Source organism: Neltuma alba, unplaced genomic scaffold (assembly GCF_004799145.2).
Source record: "Neltuma alba isolate B1F8T4 unplaced genomic scaffold, ASM479914v2 tig00010344_pilon, whole genome shotgun sequence".
In the NCBI taxonomy this organism is placed as follows: Eukaryota; Viridiplantae; Streptophyta; class Magnoliopsida; order Fabales; family Fabaceae; genus Neltuma; species Neltuma alba.
Window position 1 is genome coordinate 138,421 of NW_021635254.1, and position 27,492 is coordinate 165,912.

Below are 27,492 nucleotides of genomic sequence, written 5' to 3' on the forward strand. Positions count from 1 at the left end.
CTCATACCCCACAACAAAATGGTGTTGCCGAACGCAAAAATCGACATCTTCTTGAGGTTGCCCGTGCACTCCTGTTCACATGTAATGTGCCTAAATTTTTCTGGGGGGATGCTATTCTTACAGCCACTCATCTAATCAATCGAATGCCAAGCTGTGTTCTCTCTTTTGTCTCTCCTTTGGACAAACTTCGTGAAACTCATTTCGTCACTCATCTTGATCATCACCTTCCACTTCGCGTCTTTGGCTGTTCTGCCTTCGTTCATCTTCCTCACCCTCAATCTAAACTTGACCCACGTGCCATTAGGTGTATCTTTTTGGGGTATTCATCTGGTCAGAAAGGTTATAAGTGCTATGATCCCACTTCCAAACGCCTCTTTGTTAGCCGTGATGTTCTATTCTCTGAGCATGACCCGTACTTTCCCACTTCTTCAATTCAAGGGGAGAATTGGAGTGAATTTCAGCATGTAGAAAGTGTACCTGAGCCTATACCTCCAACTCAACCTGTTGTGTCCATTCCATCTAGTAATCCTACACCTATTCCTTCCACCGTTGCGCAAGTGCCAAAGGCAGGGGGAGATAAGACCAACAATAGATATAACAAGGTATACATGCGACGAGATAAAGAAACTATAGAGATCGAAATGCCCAGAGCTCTGCCAGAGTTTGACCCAATGAAAGACCCTGAAACGACGATAGAAGTGAATGAGGAGGACCTGCCTATTGCCTTAAGAAAGAAGACTCGCTCTTGCACCATGCACTCTATCTCATGACTATCGTGCTTTTACCACTACTCTTGATCAAATCAGAATACCTAAAAATGTACATGAGGCCCTTGAGCATCCTGAGTGGAAGAAGGCTGTGATGGAAGAAATAGTAGCATTGGAGAAAAATGAAACCTGGGAAGTGGTTGATCTACCAAAAGGGAAGAAAACAGTTGGGTGCAAGTGGGTCTTTACCCCGAAATACAATGCCGATGGAACACTCCACAAGTTCAAGGCACGATTGGTAGCCAAGGGTTTCACTCAGACCTATGGGCTAGACTACAATGAGACATTCGCTCCCGTGGCAAAGCTAAATACGATCAGAGTCCTGTTATCAATTGCAGCCAACTTGGATTGGCCTCTACAACAATTAGACATCAAAAACGCATTCCTTAATGGAGAATTAAAAGAAGAAGTCTATATGACACTGCCCCAGGCTTTGATAGAGGGAGACAGAATCAAGTTTGTAAACTGAAAAAATCCTTGTATGGCCTAAAACAATCTCCCAGGGCATGGTTCGATAGATTCTCCAACGTTCTAAAAGTTGAAGGCTATAGGCAAAGCCTGTTTGACCATACAATGTTCGTCAAGAAGAATGGAGCACTAAAAGCAATTCTTATTGTGTACGTAGACGACATTATTGTTACAGGTGATGATGTAACCGAGATAAACAGAATAAAGACAGCTTTGAATCGAGAGTTTGAGGTCAAAGATCTGGGAAGACTAAGGTATTTCCTTAGAATGGAAGTTGCACGTTCAAAAAGGGGAATCTATGTCTCCCAACGAAAGTATATTCTTGATTTATTAAAAGAAACTGGTATGCTTGGTTGCAAGCCTATGAAAACGCCAATGAGTGTCAAGAAGAAAAGCACCAACCGAGGTAAGAAAAATGCAGCTACCAAAGAAGAGGCTGAGAAAGAGAAAAAACAACGGAAAGATGAGGAACCCGTGGACACTGGTAGATACCAACGACTAGTAGGAAAGTTAATCTACTTGTCACACACCCGACCTAATATTGCTTTTGCGGTAAGTGTAGCAAGTCAACATATGCACTCACCCAGAAAGAAACACATGGATGCAGCCTACAGAATCTTGAAGTATCTGAAAGGGACACCAGGAAGAGGACTTCTCTTTAAAAAGTGTGAGTCTAGAACAGTGGAGATTTACACAGATGCAGACTGGGCAGGTGCGCCAGAGGATAGCAGATCCACATCTGGCTACTGCACCTTTGTGTGGGGAAATCTAGTGACGTGGCAAAGTAAAAAACAGAATGTGGTATCTAAGAGCAGTGCAGAATCAGAATTGAGAGCCCTAGCTCAGGGTATTATGAAAGGTCTCTGGTTGGAAAGAGTAGCAGAGGAGGCTCAAGTTCAAATTATCAAGCCGATGAAGCTATTCTGTGACAACAAGGCAACTCTAAGTATGGCTTTAAATCCAGTACAACACAGCAGAACCAAACATGTTGAGGTTGACAGACATTTTATTAGAGAAAAAGTAGAGGATGGGATTGTATGTTTGTCCTATGTGGCCTCAAAACAGCAAGTTGCAGACATTCTTACAAAAGGGCTTCCTGAAGACTTGTTCGAGAAATTCATCAGCAAGTTGGACATGATTAGCATCTATGATCCAACTTGAGGGGGAGTGTACTTTATATATATATATATATATATATATATATAGACACACACGGAAATATCATCTCCCGAGATATTAGGAGGATTATAGGAATCAGATTTAATTTGATTTATTCCCTAGAATATCTCTATAATCCCTCTCGATCTCATCTATAATCTCTCTCGATCCCCATTCTGCTTATATATACAGTGTACAGCAACACCCAGAATATACAAGTGAATATTTTCCACATATTACCGTGTCTATAGTATTTTTATCTATACATGACAGCACGACTTAAGGCCTCCTCCAAACTACTCAGGTCCCTGGTCCCTTCCAAAAATAAGCAGTCCAACTCGATATGTTCCCCAGGTATTTTAAAATATGTCGATGAAAAGAATTATAAAGTTTATACTCCATTCAAAACAGACATTCAGCGAATCCGGAACTTGCATGAACAAGAATATAGAGCTTTGTGAAGTCTCACCATGGATGAAAGTGTTCAAATTATCCTACACGGTCTTTTTCTGAATATTTGTTCCAGGACAAGTAGGATGGATCCCCAAGAGGTCTGCATATAAGGCAAAAGCCAAATGCAATGTCAATTTGCAAGAATTAACGGAGAAAAACCTAAGATATTTAAAAATAATAATACGCTATGCTTTTCTTATCTGACTAACCAGTACTTTCACTACCTGGACAAAATGTACAAAACTTTAGATCGAATACGAGAAAAGTTAAAATGTTAGAGGAAAAGTTTCTAGCCGTGCACCGATTGGATAAAACTTGCATGTTTGGCGCACTAATCATTAAGAAATTAAATTGTTTGAAAAAAAAAAAAAACCCTTTTAGCAATGGAAGATGGGAGCAATGGAGATCAAATTAAAGTTTCAAATGCAGCAGATCTTAAGGTGAAAATATTCGAGACACGTGAGCAATTATGATGCCAGATTTGTTTACAGTGCAGTCCATTCTACAATGTGGACAAAATCATAATTTCTCTGCCAAATTTTTTACCTGCAAAAAAAAGAAAAGAAAAAAGAAACAATAGATGAAAGATGAGCATAGTATTTCCATACCTTGGTTTCATCACATGCATACTCATGAACACTAACTCAAACAACAAGGACAGCCCGCCAATGGCAAGACACGCCATCCCCACAAAATCATTTCTCCCCCCAATCCAGGTAGTTGTTGAAAGAACCAGAACCTTTTTTCCTCCATAACTGTATGTATTATAGTTGTTCTGAATAACTATGTCAAGTTCATCATTGACTTCAAGGTCAGTCTCAATCTTCCCATATAGTTTTCTGAAAGAAGACAATGGTGCAGTTCGCATCCAAACCATGAGATCCTCTTGTTCACTCAGCTGATGCATGCCAAGAAAATCACTATTAACAAATTAAAAACAAGCAAGAAATTTTTCTCATGGAACTCGAGAATAATGAAAATCACAATAACTATGCATTGCAATTAAGATAGATATACTTACAGGTATGCTCTCATTGAGTTTCGCTCCGCCAATCAAGTTTCCCTGCTGAAAGTTTTTTGGATACACATCAGAACCAAATCTTTTGGTCTTGTCACTCTTCCATGCTATATTCTTTTTGTCGATCAGTAAAGTCTTGTTGTTTGCTGAAAGGCTGAAGGTGTCATTGAACAAACTCCATGCAATGAGGCCACAGGGAACAATTGGTTTTCCATCATAATTTAGTTCAGGTTCACAAGATGATGATCCCTTCTCATCTGCCTTATTCCGTAGTTGTTTGTCATCTCTACTTTTAACAAATCTGTGAATATCATGCCGATGGAAAGGCGTTTCGTTATTTAGAATCCCTAATTTCAGAAAGATATATTAAAAAGGAAGAAAAATGAGGGGAAAAGAAAACAGAAAATCTCGGTACATCACAACATCCAAAACTTGATCATTAATTGTACTAGAGTTTACCAACGAATAGCAGAGAATTCTCCGTAAATCCCACATATTTTTCAACTTCTAGAAAAATAAAAATTTGATCAACTCATCATAACAGAAGTAGTGATCAATATCCACACGTGAACATGCACATGTTTGCTGAGCTACGATTAAGGGAATATTATGTGGCCTAAAACATGACACATATCTCACCTCTGCCATTTTCAATGAAAGTTTGATTTTACATCTAACAAGGCCGATGCTTTAAATCAAGGGTCTAGTTTGAGATATAAATTAAGAAACATGGTGATCTCAGATGCACGTGAACTCTAAAAGAAGCCAGAACAAGATGCTACTTGTGACCTGTTCTTACCTTCGATGATTCTGATAGAAATTATCAAGCTGATAATAAACATATATTGGGGCTTTCATCTTTTTTGTAACCTGTTAGATATCTAATAAAATTAGTTCATCAGAAACCGGAATCTGGAGTAGCAGGTTGCATCCCATGTTCTGTTAATGAACAAAGAAAAGAAAATAACTATGTTACAAAGTGATACAGGAAATATACTAACAATCCATCTCCTGATGCAAGTCTTCTTTGTTGCAGTGCTTTGAATAAAGGCCACTTCATCATCACTGTATTTATAAGGGATGCATTCCTGATCATATCTGTAGCTTATTTCCACCACCTGGATCGGGAATTCATGATCAAATGAGTTCAGTTTCAGCACACAAATTCCATTTGACAACAGTTGTGAAATATAATCTGATAAGACTGATGGTGTTAATTTGATAAACCATATGGGAGGAAACCGACGAAGACACAAGGGATAGAAGGGAATTAATCTTCTGGTCCAAGGAGTTATTCTATTTTCTAAGGCTCCAGATTATAAGGAACTAGAAATGATGATCTAGTCTGCTCTTGGCTTAGTCTGGGGGCTTGGGGCTATGTTTGGGAGGTGTGAAAGTTACATTTTGGTTTATATTGTCCTTGTGGTTTACAGAGAGAGCTTTAGGACTTATTTTGAGGTTGAGTTTGGTAAGGAAGAGTTTCTGGCCTCTCGAAAAACGGAGAGGTTTCATTGTGTTTTATTGATCCTTTTGTTCAGTGTTTAGTACGAGTATCTATTTTCTGTACTTTTTGCTGTTTAGAGTATCTTTTGAGTTGTAGAAGGGGAATGGGGTTTTGGACAGAATCAGTGAGGCCACTTCTAAGTCTGATTCGGTTTCTTGAGTATCAATATCAAAACCTGAGGATTTCCCTCATCTACATCTGTTGTTCTCTTGTCTTCTTTATTCAGAAACTATTGGGCAGGGTTATATCATAATCACAGTATATTACACGCTCTGACGCAGATAATGAGGCAAGACCAAGGGGGATGAAGATAACTGCGATGACTGTAAATTGTGTAATGACCTGTAAAATGACAATGAATCATTAATCAATTATTATAGCATGAGAAGGCTGAAACAGTTACATGCTATGATTTAGAGGTGACACTACAGAAGTTAATTTGCAAGCCGTACCCATGACGGTGTTATAATTGGTTGCCATGCAGAAAGTTCTTGCTGTGAAAATTTAGAATCTACAACATGGGAAACAAACTCAGGGGAAACATTATTCAGATAAGAGCTTAATGACGCATAGACATCACAAACAAGAAACTGTTAATAGGAGAAGAGCAACAAGAGTTAAATGATTACATGAAACACTCAGTTTTTCCGGAGTTTGGTTAAAAATCTGAGCCTTATTCTGTCTAGCAAAGACATGGGTATATGAAAGCAACAATGATCACCGTAACATTGAAGATTTGAAAACATAAGAGGAGACATCTTTCTTAAAGATGAAAGAGTTGAAGCATACTGCAAAAGAGATTTCAACAGAATTCAAACAACATGTCATGTTTTATGCACAGAACAACATTGTAAGGGGTGAAACGTGTACAATTCTTCAATAATCCGAATTGACCTAACAATATAAAATCTATAGCAAGCGGTACTACTCCCGAGTTATGAATAATACACTACTCATCTCAGACTCCATGCAATACATAAAGAAACGTGTCTAGATTTTTATACTAGATATATCAAAGACCTAGTTACAGTAACCTTCCCTCAGCAATGTTCACAAGTTTTTTATTCCGCCGTATTTACAGTTTTGTTATCCGAACTTTGGAAAGCATAAATTTATCCTCAAAGCTAACATAATAAAGGGGGGAGAAGATGTACATCATCAGTTAAAACTAACATATAAAAGATAAGTGATTATCATCTTAAATTTATTTCTTATAAGTTCATGCAGCAGACCGAAAATAGCACCTATATTCTAGACATTACACGATTTTTCCGCGTTCGGTCAGATTGATTTTCCTTTCTTAATTACAAGGATAAAGTGGAAAGCCTTTCTATTAAAATTGTATATAAGTGAATGTAGCATATATATATGTATGCATGCATGCATATGTAATATGTCAACAGAGCAGTAATGAAATGAAAAGAACATTAACAGAAATCGAAGCAGGGACGCTCGTACATTTAGGTTTTTTGCCATTGGAGGAAGAGGAAGAGGAAGCAGAGGGTCCAACATTTGCAGCGGCAGAGGTTGATGAAGAGGAAGTCATAGAGATATCCAAGAATTCCTCCGCTGGAGACGAACAGAGGATTGGATCGAGCAAAATGTGGCCAAGTTTGAGATCTTTGCAGAAATATGAATGAACCAACAAATTTAAACCTTCAACTTGGAGTCCTCCCTCCCTATATTTCTTGTTATGGAGGGACACCGCATGGCAGTTACTATTATCCAGAAAGGGAATTCCCATTCATTTTTTCAAATAAAATATTATAAATTATAGAAACGTTTGCCACGTGAATGTAACAAAACACAAGGAGGACTTTTTTTTTTTTTTTTAAACCAGAATCATAAGAAATAATTTAAACATAAAATTCTCAAAGAAAATGAATCCCAAAAAAAAAAAAAATTCCCTTTCAATTTTGTTTCTTTCCCTCCATCTAAACGCATCTTCACCTTGATTTTTTGGAAAAATTTGGGAGAAGTGCCATTGAAAGTTTTATTGGTAACGAAAACTTGAAACATTTTTATACACAACAAAGTGTCTTTTTTTTTTTTAATTTTATTTACATCTTTCTTACTAGTAAAATTTTTAATGGGAATTTTTAACAATTTTTCCTAATTTCTTTTAGGCTTGTTCATATACAGTTTCTTTCCTTATTATAAAAACCCCAACATGCTTCATAATGTAACGTGTTTTGTCTAAAGCATTATCTGTTTTATCTGAAATCCCTAGCTAATTATGAGACTTCTTAACTAATTAACCAAACTCCTCTTATTAACAACTTTTATCAAGGATAATTATGAAATTTTATAAGAAATAACTAATCTTAACGAATTTTCTTAACTTGCAAACTTTATTTATTAAAAAAAATTTCAAAAAGAAAGAAAGAACGAAAAGAGTCAAATTGACTTATTATTATCCCTTGCCTCCAATAATTAAGGAGGTGGATGATAAGAAGTGGGGAAAAAAAATTCAAATTCTGAGCATGTCTCATCTTGTCACATTTTCACGCGCATCTATAGACCTAGAGAAAAATCATTATGAGAAAAAATTTGTTGGTCTATTATTTGACTATTTTTTTAACAAAAATAACATAATATCTGGTGCAATAATCAACTGACTTAACTTTTAAGTTTTGTTTGGATTAATTTTTGAGAAAAATACTTTAAAAAAACACTTAAATAACCAAAAATTTTATTTGGGTTATTAAATTTTTCAAATTCCTAATCAAGTCACATGATCTAAAAAAGAATTATAAAATTTTATGAAATGAATCTAATGCTTTTTTAATTAGAAACCAAAAGAAAATAATAATAAATTAACATGTTTCATTTCATAGTTAACACATTTCAATTCTAAATTAATAATTTTTTAACTTCATAACACACTTGTGTAAGTTTTTGAATAAAATTAATACAATACAAATTTCAAAATAAATAAGTTTAATTACGCAGTTGTCAAGTTTTAGTTCTAAACTAACAACTTTGTGTTTCCAAAACACAATTGCAATAAATCTTTAAATAAAACTTGATCATAATATAACTTTGACAATAAACATATTTCATTTTACTGTTAACATGTTTCATTTTAAATTCACAACTTTTTGTTTTCATAACACATTTGGAAAAGTGTTTGAATAAAAATTGATCACAGTACAACATTAAAAATTAACATATTCTATTTCATAGTTAAATGCGTTTCAATTTAAATTAATAACTTTTTGTTTCCATAACACACTTGAATAAGTCTCGGAATAAAACCTGATTATAATATAATCTTGAAAATTAACACATTTCATTTCGTAATTAATATGTTTTAATTCTAAATTAATAATTTTTTGACATGAAAACTATCTCGATTAAAAGAAGAAGATTTAATATAAAAACTAACTTATCATTGCCTCATTAATTGATTATTTGACTTTGTAATAGTAAACACCAATCTTCCATAGTTTAGAAATCTCACACAATGCGGAATGACAGAAATCTCATTTTTTAGGTTTCTAATGAAAGAGGTATTAGAGTCATTTCATAAATTTTAAAATCATTCTTTGGGTCATGTCACCTGATTAAGAATTTGATAAATTTAATGACCTAAATAAAGATTTAGATTTTTTTTTTAAATCCTAGTTTATATTTAAGTAGTGTTTGGCTTTAGTATAGTACTAAGACCATGGAAGTGATGATAATAACCGCTCTGCTCCAATTTCAAATGCATCTTATTGATAACATTAAAACCCCTTTGCCATTATCTCAATAATTACAGAGCTTGTTTGTTTAATGATGAAAAAATAATAAAAATGACGTGTACATCATTGGCCCAGGACTAGTATGAATCCACTGTGACAATATGCACCAAGCAATTTCTCTGCTTTGTTCCTGCCGGCCACCTTCAGGCTCCCAGTAACCTGTAAAAGAACAATGACTTGCTTCGGTGAATAATCACGCTTTATATTCAAAAATCACGACCTGAACTGAAAGAACATTGTTATTCTAACCTTGACAATGTGGATTGTACACGTCTGCTGCAGCCAAAGAAAGAAATCAAGGAAAAAAAGAAGATTTTAGCTTAGATCAATAAAAATAACTTTTTTCTGGAAAAAGTTTCATGCTAATGAAAACCAAAGATTCAATGTAATGAACTTGAAATTATTTAAAAAGATTATCATCATGATATGACATGCCTTGTGCCCTGTTGTTTAGCAGTCTGCTGCTTGGTAACTGGTTTTTGGGGTTCATCACTTGTAAGAGGTACAGTCTTCACCTGTGACGTTAACAAATCAGAAAATTTCTAAGAATCTCATCACCTTATTAGATGGAAATGTTGGTCTGAATGTTTTGGGTTTTTTGAAGAATCAACTATAGTGTCTTACCAAATTCTTAAACAGAAGGTTATAAAACATATGGATGTATCTTTGTTTTGCTTCTTTTTGCTCCTTATTCATTTTCCTCCAGAAAGTGTACGTGCTTCCCATGTTCAGGAGCCTGTTTGCATAAATCTCCCAAGTGTAGCTACAAAACAAGCCATTTATAAAACTATAAGACTTTGACTGTTGCAGAAGGCAGACAAAATATAGCAGGGAATCTATCTTGAATTATGGTCTTTTACCATTCATTTATGCGCCTCAACCCGGCAGATGAAATCTTGTTCCAGTGTGTTGAATCCGTTTTGCAAGTCTCAAAGAAATCAGCAATTTTGTTGCTTGATTCGTCACCGTGCAAGGGATCAATATGGAATCCGGAGATTCCATCAACAATAATTTCAGCTGGACCTCCTTGGTTTGTAGCAAAAGTGGGCAAGCCACAGTTCATTGCTTCAATGACAGTAAGTCCAAATGCTTCATATAAAGCAGGCTGCACAAAAGCTCCCTTGGTGTCAGCAATGCATCGGTAAAGTTCTCCGTTGCGATGTCTGTTAGTCTGTGCAGCAATCCATCTGAATTGACCGCTTAGCTGGTACTTATCAATTAAAGCATGCATCTTTTTTATTTCTTCCATTTCCTCCCTGTCTTTGGATTTTGAAGGGTCAAAGAAGCCTCCAACTATGACAAGGTTTACCAAGTTTCTCAATCTCTTGTTCTTCCCGTACCACTCAACTAACCCAGTTAAATTCTTCACAACATCAAGCCTTGCCATTGAGAAGACGATAGGTTTTCTCCTGTCTGATAGTGATCCACTGTTTCCACAATAATTTCACAGTGAAGATTTATCATGTTGAGGGGGGAAATGTTATAGCAGTTCATATTTGAATTTTAAATGAATGTACGGAGTAGCAACAATCACTTACATATGCTCATTGTTATCCACTTTACCATAAAGTAGCTCTTCAATGGCAGGGTGAAATTGAGCTAGTCTTTTGCCTTTCTCTGTATAAGGGAAATAGACAGACTGGTCAGCTCCAGGTGCAGCTATGTTGAATTTGGGATCAAATACGTTTATTCCTGATACAACCCTGCAGATCCCGGGAAGAGTAAACGCAGCATGGCTTTCATACTGTCCAGGTCTATCTTTGCTGCAAATAAGAACTTCCATAAATTAGCATACATCTAAATCTACTTCTTGAAATATGCGTGCGTAATTTTAGCATCACTTTCCATGTTCATTGCGTCTGTCAAGTGCCAGACACAGGCATAACTTATTCTTTAAATTACCTTGTTTAAAATTCCTATGTTTTTGAGATTTTTTATTTCATATGCACGTTTAGAAAATTCGATGAGCATACCTTCCAGCAATTTCCTGGTATGTGCTGGTGATGATGAAATCAGCTGCATTCATTGCAATTGTATCAGCCATGAACTGGCAGGAGAAATGATACTTGGGATCAAGCTCCTTCCACTTGACATCTGAATCTTCGTACTTGGTCTTCTCTAAGGCGTGAGCTATAGTTCCCTGGTTTCAAATTACCCTGAGAATCAGTCCATATGATAAACCTCCTTTTGGCAACAACAAAAATTTGGACAAGACTCTTAAAGCAGAGAAGAAGGAGAGATATTAACCAGAGTTATCCCAAGTTTGTTAGCCATCAGAGATGCTACCAAATTCCCATCAGTGTAATTGCCAATAACAAGATCTGGTTTCCCTTCGAGGTGGTCTAGAATCTTTGTTGTCGCATCCTATTAATATGACCAAAAAACGGTTACCAGAAGGGAAGGTCATTTAATAGGAAAATCTAGAAGCTAATGTAAAATACAAATATACTTGCCTGAGTAAACCTCTCAAGATAGGGATAAATGTCAAAGCGAGAAACCCATTGACGAAGGATTCCTTTTTCTGTGACGAAAGGCACACGTAGAATGTGGGAGTGCTTGGTATCAATGATTGGTTCTAACTCTTGATCACATGTGGTTCCTCGAGCATCAGGTATGAGCCTTGTAACCTGTCATAAGAACAAGATCATTCTAACACAAATGTATGCGAACAGTTTGCTTAATGTACGGAGATGATTTCTTTGCAATTTGTGAAACTTACAACAAGAATTTGAGGCTTCACAGTTAGGCCTTGCTGCTTAATTCTGAGAAGCAACTCTGCTTCCAGAGCTCTTACTTGATCCAAGATGTAAACTACCTGTTCCAAATTGAACCCCATTAATTTGTCTGATCTTGGCAAGGAGTGACAGCAACGAAGAGAACTTGTCTTGATCAGCGTGTCAAAGCCAGCTTGACATATGAATTAACAGTTTAATCCTTCCACTCCCTATTCTTTCAATATACTTAATTTTTGCATGGTTTTAAACTTCGGACAAAGGCTTTAAGTTCACTAGGTATTTGAAATCAAAGTTTTCTATTATAATCTAAACATTTAGAGGAAATTAAATGAAATGCTCAATCATATAATGCTGAATTGTAAGAGATACCTCTACTTGTTATATTTTGATTGAAGAGTCTGAAACCAAACACATAAAAAATATATTTTGTCATCAATCTCAAGCTTTTACCTGACCACCGGTGTCTGGCAAGCCAAGGACATCAGCTTGTCCAAAATAACCATGAACAGAGAAGATCACAACATTGAAAATTGTAGGAATTCTGCTGAAGAGCTTCTCGAGGTTCTTCGGGTCTGGTGCTTGGAGTACCTCAGCCAGAATGTTCATTGTCTCCTTCACTCTCTCTGCAGTATCACCCCAGCCTCTCTCAAAACCCCACTCTTTGAACCTGTAAATAAAAAAAAATTGTCTTGCATTGCAACATCCTGGGCTTCTTCAACAGATAAATAGAGAGGGATTACCTTAGCTCAAAATCTTGATATGGAGTACCCTTAGGTAGTTTTGCAAGGAACACGTCTGCCACTATCACTGCCAGCTGAAGCTTTTCAGCAGAGTTCAGGGTGTCATTTATCATCAACTTCTGGCATTTCAGATTACAAAAAGCGAAAAAAAGAACAAGAACATTAATAAAATATATTACAGCAAATTTTTCTACTTGGAAAGAGTTTGTTTGATTCTGTTTCATGTTATTGCACTCACTTGTCCCCCATGACTTAGTGTTGACAAGTAGTCCACCAGAGCTTGCGTTTTTTCAACTTTCCCACTTAGCTTTGAAGATAAAAACTTTGAAGCAAAATTAATTCCTTTTCCAATTGAAGAAGACAGGGATAAATGAGGAACGGGGAAGTCAAATGCTCCAAAATCTGCTTCAAATGCGTGTTCATCATTTACCCTGAAAATATAGGTCCAAGTTGAACATCAACAAGCTGGTAGCTATATGACCATGACAGAAGATCTTCATGTGATCATGTCACATAGATTGTGAAGAAGAAATCCTTGCCTTGCAAAGCCAGAATGGCTTTGTAATGATTTATTATTATCATTATTATTATTTTGCCTTACAGCATATGCAACATCAATATATAATAAAATTTATAGAAAACCACAATATGTGTATGTATATAAGCTGTAAGCACTAGAGTTCATCTTAGACTTCATATAAAGTAAACCCACATTTTTTTCCTTCATAAGACATTTATATTTTTGTTTGATTTTATTGAATATTTCATTTTCCTTCATTAACTTCAATTAGTTTTAATTTTGTTCATTAAGTTTATCTCGAGTTTTTCTTGTATTCTTTATGTTTTCTATTGGCTCCTAGCTGGTCCTTGACTTTGCTTATAATTTAATTTCATCTCTCAATGTTATTTGGTTCCAATTTAGCCTCTTAATTTTATTTCCTTGCAAGTTGACCGCTAAATCTCAAATAAAACTACTAAAATCTGTTTGTGATCAAACACTGTCAAATGAAACTGCTGTATAATAAAGTTATATAAAGTTCATCGATGAAATAAAACGAAACTCTCAGTTAGATTAGAAACCTTTGGATAAAATGAAAAGACCAAATTAAAATTTAAATGACAAAAGTGAAAATGAAAAGAAATATCAAAGGGCCAAATTTAAAATAATTAAAATTAAGTCAACAAAAAGTAAAATTTAATATTAAATCGAGGACCAGAATTATATTTCTTTTCTCTTATCAGGCTATGAGTATAATAGAATCTGATTTGATTGTAAATTTCTACCGTGTCTCTATCTTTTTAACGTTTTCCCTCAACTTCCTCATTTCTTGGTGGTCCAGCTCAAATGCTCTTTTGATTAAAAGAGAGCAATAACTTTATGCACTTGCATAGATATTTTTTGCCCCATCATAAATCTCCTTTCACCTCATTTCTCCGCCCTTGGCTTTAAAAAGTGAGATTCGATTCAAGACATAAATGACAGTGAAAAAACTTGATGATAAGTGTTATCAGAGAAAAATCCGGCAAACAGAGATGTAAGGATGCATCAGCTAAACCCAATAAAACATTCAAAAGAAGAAGAGATAAGACATACCAGTTTTCATCATATACTGATTCTTTCAACTTCAGGTAGTCAGTGGAGGAAATTTCCGCAACAGAGAGGTTCTCAGAGTTGACTTGAGCAAATTCCCAAACCCCAGGATTTCGCCTTATTGCAAAAGCAACATATGGTGGATTAACAACAGCTTCCTGCAAGCATCAAGTTTCACACACCACACATCATTACCATCAGAAAACAAAGAATCAGAAGCGGTTGAAGAAGATGAGTTGAGAAGAGAAGCACAGCAAAACCTGTGTAGAACCCAATATGTAGCCAAGATTGCCCTCCAAGACTTGGTTCCTCTCGGTCTTGTCATCAATGACTTGTTCCATTTCCTCCATCAAATGGTGAAGCTTCATGATCCTTTTTCCCTTCTCAAGGTACTTGGCAAAGCACTTCTTCATATGGTACCTACTCTGACGCAATGCATCAGGCATGTTGTCTGCAATCGAGTTTGTGCGCTTCAAAGCAGGGGCCGAAGCAGAAGAAGCCATTTGATCCCCCACACACACACTGAGAAATAACAAGACCAGTGACCTAAGTTCTGAGAACCCAAGAAGAGGAAGATGGGGATGATAGAAATGCGAGTGAATTTATAGAGAAGGAGATGATGGGGTTGTTGGTGATTGTGTGTTTGTGTGGGCGAAATGACAAAATAGCGATTTTCGGAGGAATTGGTGACAAAGTTGGAGAAGGAACATCTGCGAAGAGAAGAAAAGGAAAGGAATGAGCACCTTTTGAGAAGAGATTCAAAGTTTAAAAGACAAGTGTTTTCCATCACGGAGCTAGAGGTATCGTATCATTCCTTTCTTCTTTGTGGCTGGCTGTGATGAGAGAGAGAGGGGGGGGGGGATGAGAGGAAGAGAGGAAGAATATGGGAAAGCGCAAGTTCACGGCATCTGCTTCTGCTGCCTTCTCTACGCAGTGTGCCACTTTTCGTTCCTGTTTCTGTTTTGGACGATAACCTTCATGGGGTTTGTAGTATCCTCTTTTTCATGACAAGATCGTAGAAAAAACGCAAAACATAATGCACTATTATCAACTCTCGAGATTTTTTTTTTTTTCCCAATTTACAGCAAGCGAAGCCAGATATTGCTAGAGGCATTAATACCTTCACCATCATTGGCAAGGTCGTGAGAAATTTGACTTTACTTTTTTAAAAAAATTAGACAGTGAAATTTGACCGTTTTAACTCAAGAAGATGACAAAACATAAATACCCTCTCTTGTAAAAACTAAATGATATTTTGAAGATGTTAAAAAAAAGGGTTAATTAATCTGTAAGTCCTTATAGTTTCAACTAATTTTGAATCAGGTCCCTATAATTTTTTTCTTTTATCAAGTCCTTATACTTTTACCAGTTTTTAATCAGGACCTTGTATTTATTTTTCTTTTTATCAAGTCCTTATAATTTCACTAAATTTTTAATCAGGTCTATATAGTTTTAATTTTTATTTATTAATTAAATATAAACTTAATTAAATAGATTAATACTGAAATATAAAATATTGATAATGAAATTAAATTAACAAGTATATAATAAAAAATAAGTAATATAATTAATTAATTCAGGAAATTTTTTTAGAACAATTAATATTTTCTTGCTGGCAAAAAATAAAATTATTGTAATAATTCATTATTTTTAGAATATTATAGTTTATAAACTAATATTGAATAATATATATTATTTTATGTTAGTAGAATAGTATTATTAGAATTTATAAAATAAAGAATAAAAAGTTCAAGGATTTAATTAAAAATAAGGTGAATTTATGAGGACTTCGTAAAAAAATAAATAAATACAAGGACCTAATTAAAAATAGGTGAAAGTATAATGATCTGATAAAAAAGAAAAAAACTATAAGGACCTAATTTAAAATTGGTTGAAACTATAAGGATTTACAGATTAATTATCCCTAAAAAAAATTAGTTAGCATAATTATTTATAAAAAAAATAAGTACTCATCCTATTCTTAGTATGAGATCTAATCAACTAATTTAAGTAAATTAAATATGTTAGTTAAATTAGCTAATATGATTTTTTTAAAACACCCTAATCATTTTTTTAATTACCTCCCTTCTTCTTTTATTTAATTATTGTTGAGAAAATATCAATAAAGTTAATTTTAAAAAAATTGACAAATATGTGAAGTAGGTCTTACATATAAGACTATTATTAACTCTCAAATTAAATCATAATTAGGGGAGAGGTGTAATCAATAAAGAAAATTTAAAAAATTATAAATTTAAGAAATAAATAAATTCTAACTTTGCATCTAAAATTAAAATAAACTTAATTGACTCATCGAGGAAGCTATTTCTTAGACTGTTGAAATCCTTAAGCGTTGCCAGGACCCCACACCCTAAGAAATAGCTATACCTAGGATTAAAAAAAGTTACCTATGATGTATTGCATTTTCAATCCTTAATCGCTAATGGGAAAACTAACACCGCAGTCCTTATGTTTTGGTCTTATTTTTAATTAGGCCCTTCAAAAAAAAAAATTTAACTGAATCCTTATTATTTGTTAAAAAAAGGGTTTTACGGTGGACGAGTAATGGCAAATAGGATCGGACATGGCAAACATGAAAACGAAGGATCTGATGCCCCTCAATTTTCAAGTTCAAAAGAACAGAGAGTAGATATTCAACTCTTCCTCCTCTTTCAATTCAAGAACCGAATCAATTTTCCGGCACACCTTCTTATACTCATACATGCATCTTGCTTCAGTAGCCACCTAAAGCCACTTCTGAGAAGAAAATGTCGTAAATATTTTATGTGAATGTGTTAAAGAAAGAATCCCACATCGTTTGAGATTGTAGGGATCCAAATAATAAGTGATTTTGGACTACTAAATAGGCCAAGAAGAGGAGTGGGCTCGCATGCATAATGGGCCACTAGAAACAAATCCGGCAATTTCCCATCACCCGATATGCACGAGTTAAATGCAGTGCTGGGTACTCTTTATGAAAAATATCTGTCTAATTAATCCACCTCCTTAATTACCATTATTGCTTTTTAATGTTTGTAACTGACGTCTTTAATAATTTTAAATCCTCATTAAGTGAGTTAATAATTTTGAACCCGAAACTTACTTCTATCTAAGTGCCCAATGCTCTCTTATGATCCGTGGCTAATAAATAGGGCGTGAGACTGAAGTTCACCATCCCCAAACTCTAAGTTTTCGGGCAACTCTCTTCCCTCCTTTAGTATTTTGTATGACTGAGTTCTTCTATCTTTTGTTGTTTTGTTCACTAGAAAAAATCTGTTGAATCCCAGGCAGTGCTGCTTGTTGCTTTGCTGGTAGTTACGGAATAGCTCTTAAAAACAACGTCCTTAAAACACGACTCGGATTACCATTTCACTGTAGGTACTGTCATCAACAGGCATTATAGAAGAGTTAGAAGATCTGCTAAATTTTGAGAGAATTTAGGTGCTATTGCTAACAGGAAACATATCAAGCACTGACAAAACCGTAGTACAAGCCCACATAAATTGCTTCTTTTTGCCCTCGAAGCAAGCAATCTTGCTAGCAGTGGCAAAAATTTGCTCAGTGAGGTTAACAGCAAAACCATCATCTGCAAACTCGATGCTTCTCCTTCCCTTGGTGATTCAAATGATCTCACACACGTTGCATTTAGCTAGTGGCAACAAAACATTAGATATGCTTGTAAATTGCACGTTATTTTAGTGTTGATTAGAAATTGATCCCACATAACTTAATGCTAAGAAGAGTGAGAAGCACAACTAAAATACCACTATGAAAACTCAAATCCCTTAACCACGCACAACAGAGATCAAGGATTTGCACAGCAAAAATTCTCCAAGGACCCCATGTACATGTTTCGAATCTGCTGCATCATTGCTCATCCACGGCATTTAACCCTTTTTAACGTTTTTTAAGCGAAAAGATGATTAGTTGTTATTGTATTAATTAATATATACAAATTACAAGTACTTTTGCGACGAAAGATCTAACTTTACATACTGAAGGGATTTTGAAAATAGACCCACGAAAACTTGGGAAAAATCAATGTTTAAATTGGTTAATTTTTTTATTTGCCAACGAATTTTAATTTTTTAAATTATTATTATGACATATTTATTTCTTTCTAAACTCTTATTTATTTTTATTTATTCATTAAAAGTAACATGGCGGCATTTAATTTAAACACGAACATATACCGTACGCGTGGCTCGATCTCGGCCGTGAACGGAAGCGCGCGCGCTCCACTTTGGGTTTCCTTCTTTGCACCAAAGCCCACCCTCACATTAGGGTTTCATCGGCGGAAGAGTCTTCCCTTTATAAGCAGCTTCACCTCCCCCATTCTACATCGTCGCCTTCGGCTCAAGTTTCTTTTTGGTACTCTCGTAGTGGGTAACTCTGATTTGGGGTTCTGGTTCTCTTTGATTGTTTGAATCTCGCGTCAATTACTGATTACCAGTGCTCTGCATCCTGTGGGTACTGGTATGAGCTGACGCCATAGCTCTCCGATCTGCAATATTATGTGCTCTGCTTAGTCTTTCATGTCAGTTCCTATTGCATGGACGGGAAATTCTCTGCCTTCTTTTTATCTGTCCTAATTCTCTTATCCTCTTCGCCCAAAGTCGAAGGAATCCAATACTGTTCTTGACTCTTAGGGTTTCGGTTTCTTTAGTCATTTCCTTAGTGGTCTTAAGTTAGAATCAAGATGTGAAGAGACTTTCGCTATATAATCGAATTTGATTCAGATTTTGCGTATCTGCTGTTCCTTCTATTCAATAGAGATGGAAGTGATGATTATTTCCCCAGATGATCGACGCTGAAATTACTGAGCGATTTTTCTCTTTTTGAGAAACCAAGCCAATTGAATCTGATCCATCTCGCTCATTATATTCATCTCATACTATCTTTTTCCGAAAATTATATTTTTTAAAAAAATATTAATTTCGTTCACTTTTTTTGGTTGTGCTGTGCGTATATGACTGTATATTTGATCTGGCATGCTGTGCTGAGAAAGTTCCTTTTCGTTTATCTATACAAAGTCATGTAATTGTTCTGATTGTGTTGAATGGAGATGGAAGTGATGATTATTTCCCCAGATGATCGACGCTGAAATTACTGAGCGATCTTTCTCTTTTGAGAAACCAAGCCAATTGAATCTGATCCATCCTGTTCATTTTTTTCATTTCTCACTTTTTGGTGGGGAGAATCAAGTGCTAAATAAGAAAAATAATCACTAAAAAAAATCTTAAATGACTCCAAGTTATATAGAGTGGAGAATCTTTGGATTTGTTTTGTAATTTTTCTTTTTCTCGGAACCTTATCATAATTCTTTTTCTTTTTTATAAAGTATCGATTTATCTCTTAACAAATTTTGATTTCGTTCAATTTTTTCTGGATATGCTGTGTGTAAATCGTATGTTTGTGTGCTTATGAAGGTTTTAATAGCCTTCGCCATGGGTCGGATCTGAGGCTGGGTTCATTAGATTTCATAATAAACTCTATCTTTTACATTGGATTATAAAACTTAACGTTGATAATTTTAATGTTTATTTATGTGGTTATTACGGGAATATAGTCATATAGATCCTAATTGGATGATTTCAAGAGCAAAATTCAATAAGCATACCATTATGATCAATAACAAAAACATATCAATGTATGTCCAACTTCGAAACAAGGCTTGTGGAGTGCCAAGGCATGTTTGGGGAGGAGTTGAATGATAAGGAATTTTAAGACATCTGAAGTAATAGAATGAATTTAAAAGGGATAAGATGGCAAGAGATATGCCTCTTAAACTACCCGTGATTTCAAACCTGCAACATTACAAGGTCAGATTCAACATGCTTGCAGAGAAAAGATGGGATGTGTTTTATTTGCTGGGTTGGACGAATCACGAATGATGGATTTAAACCAGGAACCGCGCCTGTAACTAAAGTCAGCTAGCCGGGCTTGCCCTTCCAATAGAAAAATCAGGAGTTCATACTACTCTGTGGGCTTTGAATTAGATTGTCGACTTGTCGTCATGTTCCTTAATTAAAATATAAGAATACCCAGCGAAGTCAAAGTCCGAAAGATGCCCAAACACATCAATGTGGAATCATACTATTTTTATTTGGACTTGGTCCCAAAATGTTTTGGCCCAAAATCAGTGCTGACTTTTCACAATCAAAATAATTTGCTGACAAGATTATGGGACAGAGATTCAACAAGGGGATCTTGTACGAATTCACAAGACCATAAAATTTGACACATTGAAGTTCAGCGCTATTCATTCTTTGTTATCGTGATATTGTTCCCACTTGATTTCTTCAAACATGCCGCTCATTAAGTCTATTATGAGTAGCAACATTTATAGAGTTCAAGACTTCAAGCTACTTCCTCTATTCTAACTTCAACTCAAGTACTATTACTTATTATTCACCCGTCTCTCATTATCTGCTTTCCATGGTTTCAATTTTATCATATGTTTTCATGAATGTATTATGTACTTTCTTTAATCCTCAATATAAGATCATATTAAGATCATTTAAAAATATTAAAGAAGTTAAATAAATTAGTTTAAAATATTATATTTATACACTGATTTGCTTGACTTATAAACTACTATATAACCTAATTATATACATAAATATTTTAGAAAGATCATTTAACATACATTATAATTAAGCAATTTTTTAACTTTTTTTAAATTAATTAAGTATTGCATTAAAGATTAGAGGCAGTATATTTTAATTGGGCCTAACATGGGGATCATTCAGTCCCAACAAGGTTTTTGGGGCAGCCCAAAAGTCATGCTTGCAACAACATATAATTAGGATGACTTGGCGTATTACATGACTTGTAAGCCCCAACTCTTTATTATACTCCTTTGCGTCTTATTTATAAGAATCTGTTAACGTAATCACACATATTAAGATAAACGACTGATTATCAAGGTACTAAAAATCGGACCAGCAATTGAACCGGTCAAGACAGTGGGTTAAGGGTCAATGAGTCAGACCGGAGTCAAACCGATGAGAATAAAAGAATAAAAAATAATTTAAATTTTCATTAAGAACTAGATATCAATTTAATATCTTAAATTACTAGTAAAATAATCATATACTTACAATTTCTTATAATATCTTACTACTAAAATCACTGTTCATCCCAACAAAATATCAAAATAGATATATGATAACAAAATATTCCTCCCTAATCGGATTGGGTTCCTAACTGGTTCGTCAGTTTCCGGTCCGATTTTACATACCATACTGATTATATTTGTGAAATTCTCCTACCAGATTAAACATTCTATCAGGAGAATCCCACTTTCATTCACAAAGTCACAACGCCATCACACAATAACTATGCCAACCAAAAAAGTGGAATCCCATTTTTTATTTGCTAAACATCTCAGTCTTTTGGTTAATGGATAATTAATCTTTTGATCCCTATAGTTTGACCTTGTTTGTAACTATATCCTTATACTTGAACTCCATCAACTTAGTCCTTATATTTTTTGACTTGGTTGTTACTTAGCTTCTAAAATTTAACTCATCACAACTTAGTGTTTATACTTTTAATCATTTTATAATTTAGTCTGTTGTTTTATTAGATATATAATTTCAGTTTTCTAAAAACAAGTATTAAGTTATAAAATGAATAAAAGTATAAGGGCTAAGTTGCATCGAATGAAATTTTAAAGATTAAATTATAATTGAGTTAAAACTATAAGAATTGAGTCACATCAAATCAAAATATAGGGATTAAGTTACAAATAAGTCAAAACTATAAGACCAAAAAATTAATTTTTGCCTTCTTTTTTTTTTTTTTTGGGTAGTGTCAAAGTAGCTCATGAGGTGCGTCAATACGATTACGTGAACTTCCAAAATTCAAATGGAAAAATAAGGTGAGCCATTATAATTACGTGAGCTTTTAAAATTCAAATAGAAAAATAAGGTGAGCCATTATAATTGCGTGAACTTTTAAAATTCAAATGGAAAAACTTATAAACTGAGACTCCATTCAGCGTTTCGTAGTGATGAAATTTGGGTAATTCAGAATCTCATCTATACGGTATAAATTTAAAATTTTTAATATGTAATTTTTTAATGATATATTTGTTTTAAAAAAAACTGTTAATTATGAGATTATGACTATCTTCACTTTAAATTTTATATCTATTAAAATAAATATTTGTTTGCAATTATTAAAAAAATAAATTGAACTTAGACCATTTAAGATCAATCTGAACAAGCTAGAACTTATCTTCTTAATGAGTACAGAATATGCCTCTACTGATTGGTACGGAGGAAATGGATGGAAGGGGAGGAAAAAGAAAATTTAGTGAGCTCTATTTAAAAAATTGAAAAAGTGAGATTTTGAAATTTTAATAAAGAGAAGAAGTAACGTAAAAGAGTATGAAAATTAATTAGAAACTGTTAACCTCACTTTTTTAATTTTTTAAATCAAGTTTATCAAAATTTTTCTCCTTTTCCTCTCTTTTTATTTTTTTCTCCTACCAAACAGACCTTTTAACTTGACCACCGGTAATAAGATTGGAGCTCACTTGACTTTTTTACCAACTGGATAAATATTTGAAAGTGAATCTGTTATTAACATAAAATGTACAACATGATTGATGGCTTGATGCATATTTACAAGAGATCAAAGGGATGCATTAAATTGAAGGATTTTGTTCATAGGAATTAATTAATGAATTCAATATTCCAAAAATAAGTTCTTAGATTTGAGTAGTGTGAATTAAAGAGAAAAATATCTCAGGAAAGCTAATATGAAAATCATCAAACGACTCTCCGTCAATGTCTACTTATCCCAATTGCAACCTCACTTATCACGTTTGGATAAAATTATAAGTTTCAAGCCCAACATTAACATGTTTGTGTGTGTGCTTGGTGTGTACATTTAATTGTATTAAGTAAAAATAATATCTATTTGAATTTGAACAAGTCATTTATCTATAAGGTTTTATCTTATACTACCCCTAATCTTTAAAATAAGAGTTAGTTTGACATTTAATTTAGTCCTAAATATAATATTCTGATTCATTTTGTCTCTCTTATTTATCCACTCATTTGGTTCTTAATATAGAACTTAATTATGGAGTTGATTTTATCCTAAATATAACATCTATTTATTACATTTATCATTTTTTTTAAATTATCCCTATTGATACTCACTCAACTATAATCAAGTAAGACTATGGTATTTAATGAAAAACATGTCATTTTTTTATAATTAACTAACTTCCCTAACTTCTTTAATCTAATAAAATTAGTTAAATAGGTCTTATATTAAGGATCAAAGGAATATTTTTTCAAAATAGTTTTTGGAGTATTTACATATGTTAAAGGTTCCATCAAATGGTAGTTCTAGTTATTACACATGATTAGAAAGGGTATTTTAGAAAATACAATACCTATTTATTAGGAATAACTAGCTTAACAAATTTTCTTAACTACTCATATTAGTTAACTAGTTTTTATATTAAAGATAGAAAGTAATATAATATTTTGCATTATAAGAGTTTCCGTCTTCTCAACTCCTAACCGCCGGTTGGAAGGTTGGCACGGCAATAGACTATAGAAAGAGTGTTTTTTTTTCCCTTTAAAGAGTATATATCAGAAAAGTTCTTGAAAGCTTTACCGTAATCAAGCAATTTCATAATTCTTATATCATATCATATGCATATTTTGACAACATTTAATATTTATACGTCATTCTTCCCATTGATTAGTCAAGTTGCCTGAGTTATTAGGCCTGATTTAACAGTTAACAATAAACAAATAATTAATTTACAAGCTAACTAAATATCAGATATTCACGACACGTGGTCATTAAGTGTGCAAGAATCTTGACTATTAACAGGCATATAACAAGTCATGATGTGGAAATATCTTTGTGTTTTGACCATTTTAGGCTAAAGGCGTAACGAAATAACCCAGCTACCATCAATATCAATATTCATCATATGTACATATATATGTCAAATATTCATTGTTCACAATGGGTCAAATCACATAATTGCAAAAACTTTTCCAAGTCCAACAATAAGATCTCCCTGCATAAAACTTGAGCTCAGGATTTGACCTCTTTAATTTGGTACTAGGTTAAATTCTTTATACTTATTATATAAGAACACGATGTCTTACTTTTAAAATATTATTATTAAACCATTAATCTACATAAAAATAGACCAACGGTCATATATGATCGAAAAGCTTGATATAACAGATATAAGAAGCCAAAACCAAGTTTTCTTTTTTAATTTATAGGTATAATTATAAACTCCGCTAACACATTGTCTTTGTGTTTTTGGAAATAAAGAAAAACCCATCAGTAATCCAGGTTTAGCATATATTGTGGTTTTGAGATATTGTTAATTCTTTTTTTTTTTTTGGTAAGGGAGATTTGTTTTTTGGACTGAAGGTAAGGGAGATATTGTTAATTCTTAAATTGAGTTGTTGTTAAGGCTTAATGAGTTATTAGGTTATTAATTAAATTAAGCCTTGATATTTTTGTTTTTGCCACAATTCTACTTTACGATTGTAATGATTATATTATTTGAAAAATGCCACAAAATAATGCTCATATTTTGCCGACTTCTTCTATGTGCTCCCACCTCAACATATATAATTGAGTGTTTCTTTAATTTAATTAGCCTTGATATTTTTCTTCTTCGATACTTTCTCATGATGATCATCACTTTACCTAATCATCAACAAGATTTTTTATATGTTGGCAAAAAAAAAAAGATTTTTTATATGCCACATGCCACAATATAGTTTAGAATGTTCCCATTAGATTCCATGTGTCACATGGAAAGACATATATGCCTAGCTAGTTATTAATATTAAAGCCCATACAATGACAAGAAATAAAAAAAAAACCCAATAAAATAGAGAATTTTTTTATGCTCTTAAATTAAAAAGTAATTTACATAATAAACAATCGGGAAAATAAATTTTTAAGTTCTTATACATTCATCTTATCTTTAATTATATTTTTGCAGTTTTTTTTAATTGTGTCCCTACAGTTTCGTCAATTATAGACGTTAATCGCTAAGTTCATAATTTGTTACTTTGTGAGAGAAATAATACTGAGACTCCATTCAATGTTTCATAGTGATGAAATCTTGGGTGATTCAAAATCTCATCTATACGGCATAAATTTAAAATTTTTAGTATGCAATTTTTTAATGATATATTTGTTTTAAAAAGGTGTTAATTATGAGATTATGACTATCTTCACTTTAAATTTTATATCTATTAAAATAAATATTTGTTTGCAATTATTAAAAAAAATAAATTGAACTTAGACCATTTAAAATTAATCTGAACAAGCTAGAGCTTATCTTCTTAATGAGTACGGAATATGTCTCTCTTTAGTAGTGTTTGATATGGGGGAAATAGAGGGGAGAGGACAAGAAAATTTTTAATGAGCTCTATTTAAAAAATTAGAGAAGTGGGGTTTTGAAATTTTAATAAAGAGAAAAAGTAACATAAAAGAGTAATGAAAATTAATTAAAAACTTTTAATCCCATTTTAAAAAATTTTCAAATTAAGCTTATTAAAATTTTTCTCCTCCCCTCTTCTTATTTTTTCTTAGACCAAACGAACCCTTTGACTTGTCAACAGATAATAAGATTGGAGCTTACTTGACTTTTTTACCAATTGGATAAATATTTGAAAGTGAATCTGTTATTAACATAAAATGTACAACATGATTGATGGCTTGATGCATATTTACAAGAGATCAAAGGGATGCATTAAATTGAAGGATTTTGTTCATAGGAATTAATTAATGAATTCAATATTCCAAAAATAAGTTCTTAGATTTGAGTAGTGCGAATTAAAGAGAAAAATATATCAAGAGAGCTAGTATGAAAAGCATCAAATGACTCTCCGTCAATATCTACTTGTCCCAATTGCAGTATCACCTGTCATGTTTGGATAAAGTTATAAGTTTAAGCTCAATATTAACAGGTTTGTGTATGAGCTTGGTGTGTATATTTAATTGTATTAAGTAAAATAATTATTAAGTAAAAATAATATCTATTTGAATTTGAACAAGTCATTTATCTATAAGGTTTTATCTTATACTACCTTTACTTTTTAATATAAGAGCTAATTTGATATTCAACTTGGTCCTAAATATAAAAATCTGATTAACTTGATCTCTTATATTTATCTAATTTTTTTCAAAATAGTCTTTGAAATAGTTACACACGTTAAATATTTCATAAAATAGTAGTTTTAGTTATTACACATGATTAGTAAAGGTATTTTAGGGAAGACAACACTTATTTATTACAAATAACCAACTTAACAAGTTTTTTTAACTATTCATATTAGTCAACTAGTTTTGATATTAAAGATAGAAGGTAATATAATATTTTGCATTATAAGAGTTTCCGTCTTCTCAGCCCCTGGCTACAGGTTGGCAGGTTGGCCCATTAATAGATAATAAAATGATTTTTTTTCTTAATATTAAATAACAACAATAAGGTCTTTTCAATTAAACAAAGCATGTTTCAGAAAAGTTCTTGAAAGCTTTACCGTAATTAAGAAGCAATTTCATAATTCTTATATCATATCATATGCATATTTTGACAATATTTAATACCTATACGTCATTCTTCCCATTAATAACTCGAGATGCCTGAGTTATTAGGTTTGATTTAACAGTTAAGAATAAACAAATAATCATTTACAAGCTAACTAAATATCAGAGATTCACGACACGTGGTCATTAATTGTGCAAGAATCCTGACTACTAACAGGCATATAATAAGTCATAATGTGGAAATATCTCTGAGTTTTGACCATTTTAGGCTAAAGGCGTAATGAAATAACCCAGCTGCTATCAATATCAATATTCATTATATATACATATATCTGTCAAATATTCATTGTTCACAATGGGTCAAATCACATAATTGCAAAAACTTTTCCAAGTCCAACAATAATGATCTCCCTACATAAAACTTGAGCTCAAGATTTGACCTTTTTAATTTGGCACAATATTCAGGTTAAGTTCTTTATATAATATATTATTAAACCATAAATCTACATTTAAAAAAGATCAATGGTCGTATATGATTAAAAAAATTTATATAATACATATAAGAAGCCATGACCAAGTTTTTTTTTAATTACCCATCAATAATCCAGGTTTAGCACATATTGTGGTTTTGAGATATTGTTAATTCTTTTTGGTAAGGGAGATATTGTTAATTTTTAGATTAAGTTGTTGTTAAGGCTTAATGATTTATTAGGTTATTAATTAAATTGAGCCTTGATATTTTTGCATTTTA

At 33.2% G+C, this 27,492-nt stretch overlaps 2 protein-coding genes and 2 non-coding genes across 5 annotated transcripts; 2 read left to right on the forward strand and 2 right to left on the reverse strand.

Moving 5' to 3' along the window:
- Positions 1-2,835: 2,835 nt before the first annotated feature.
- LOC114755875 (ALA-interacting subunit 1-like) lies at positions 2,836-6,914 on the reverse strand. The gene is made up of 8 exons (XM_028944770.1): positions 6,827-6,914; positions 5,821-5,879; positions 5,636-5,710; positions 4,866-4,982; positions 4,664-4,734; positions 3,868-4,165; positions 3,455-3,744; positions 2,836-2,946 (listed from the first exon to the last, which is right to left on the reverse strand). Exons 1-8 carry the CDS (start codon positions 6,912-6,914, stop codon positions 2,883-2,885), a joined length of 1,062 nt encoding a protein of 353 aa, XP_028800603.1. The 3' UTR covers positions 2,836-2,882.
- Positions 6,915-9,063: 2,149 nt separating this feature from the next.
- On the reverse strand, positions 9,064-14,802 carry LOC114755874 (sucrose synthase 6). Of its 2 annotated transcripts, none has more exons than XM_028944768.1 (15): positions 14,441-14,802; positions 14,184-14,338; positions 12,828-13,020; positions 12,590-12,708; positions 12,300-12,516; positions 11,834-11,929; positions 11,568-11,741; positions 11,362-11,478; positions 11,088-11,254; positions 10,653-10,877; positions 9,975-10,541; positions 9,739-9,877; positions 9,550-9,629; positions 9,364-9,390; positions 9,064-9,273 (listed from the first exon to the last, which is right to left on the reverse strand). In XM_028944768.1, exons 1-15 carry the CDS (start codon positions 14,681-14,683, stop codon positions 9,258-9,260), a joined length of 2,535 nt encoding a protein of 844 aa, XP_028800601.1. In that variant the 5' UTR covers positions 14,684-14,802; the 3' UTR covers positions 9,064-9,257. The 2 variants fall into 2 exon arrangements, with proteins under 2 accessions (XP_028800601.1, XP_028800602.1); XM_028944769.1 differs by having other exon boundaries at positions 9,364-9,387; positions 14,441-14,799.
- A 4,153-nt stretch (positions 14,803-18,955) lies between these two features.
- LOC114755881 (small nucleolar RNA Z103) lies at positions 18,956-19,050 on the forward strand. The gene has a single exon (XR_003741369.1). It is a non-coding gene; the product is annotated as a small nucleolar RNA Z103 (small nucleolar RNA).
- Positions 19,051-19,245: 195 nt separating this feature from the next.
- LOC114755882 (small nucleolar RNA Z103) lies at positions 19,246-19,339 on the forward strand. The gene has a single exon (XR_003741370.1). It is a non-coding gene; the product is annotated as a small nucleolar RNA Z103 (small nucleolar RNA).
- The last annotated feature ends 8,153 nt before the right edge of the window (positions 19,340-27,492 follow it).

Coding starts and splice junctions, on each gene's coding strand:
- LOC114755874 (XM_028944768.1), bottom strand. CDS start 14,683: ATGGCTTCTTCTGCTTCGGCCCCTGCTTTGAAGCGCACAAACTCGATT. Junction 14,339..14,440: donor ACATATTGGGTTCTACACAG/GTTTTGCTGTGC, acceptor TGATGCTTGCAG/GAAGCTGTTGTTAATCCACC. Junction 10,542..10,652: donor GTGGATAACAATGAGCATAT/GTAAGTGATTGT, acceptor TTGTGGAAACAG/TGGATCACTATCAGACAGGA.
- LOC114755875 (XM_028944770.1), bottom strand. CDS start 6,914: ATGACTTCCTCTTCATCAACCTCTGCCGCTGCAAATGTTGGACCCTCT. Junction 4,983..5,635: donor CATTATCTGCGTCAGAGCGT/GTAATATACTGT, acceptor TTCCCGATCCAG/GTGGTGGAAATAAGCTACAG. Junction 4,735..4,865: donor CTTGCATCAGGAGATGGATT/GTTAGTATATTT, acceptor GATATCTAACAG/GTTACAAAAAAGATGAAAGC.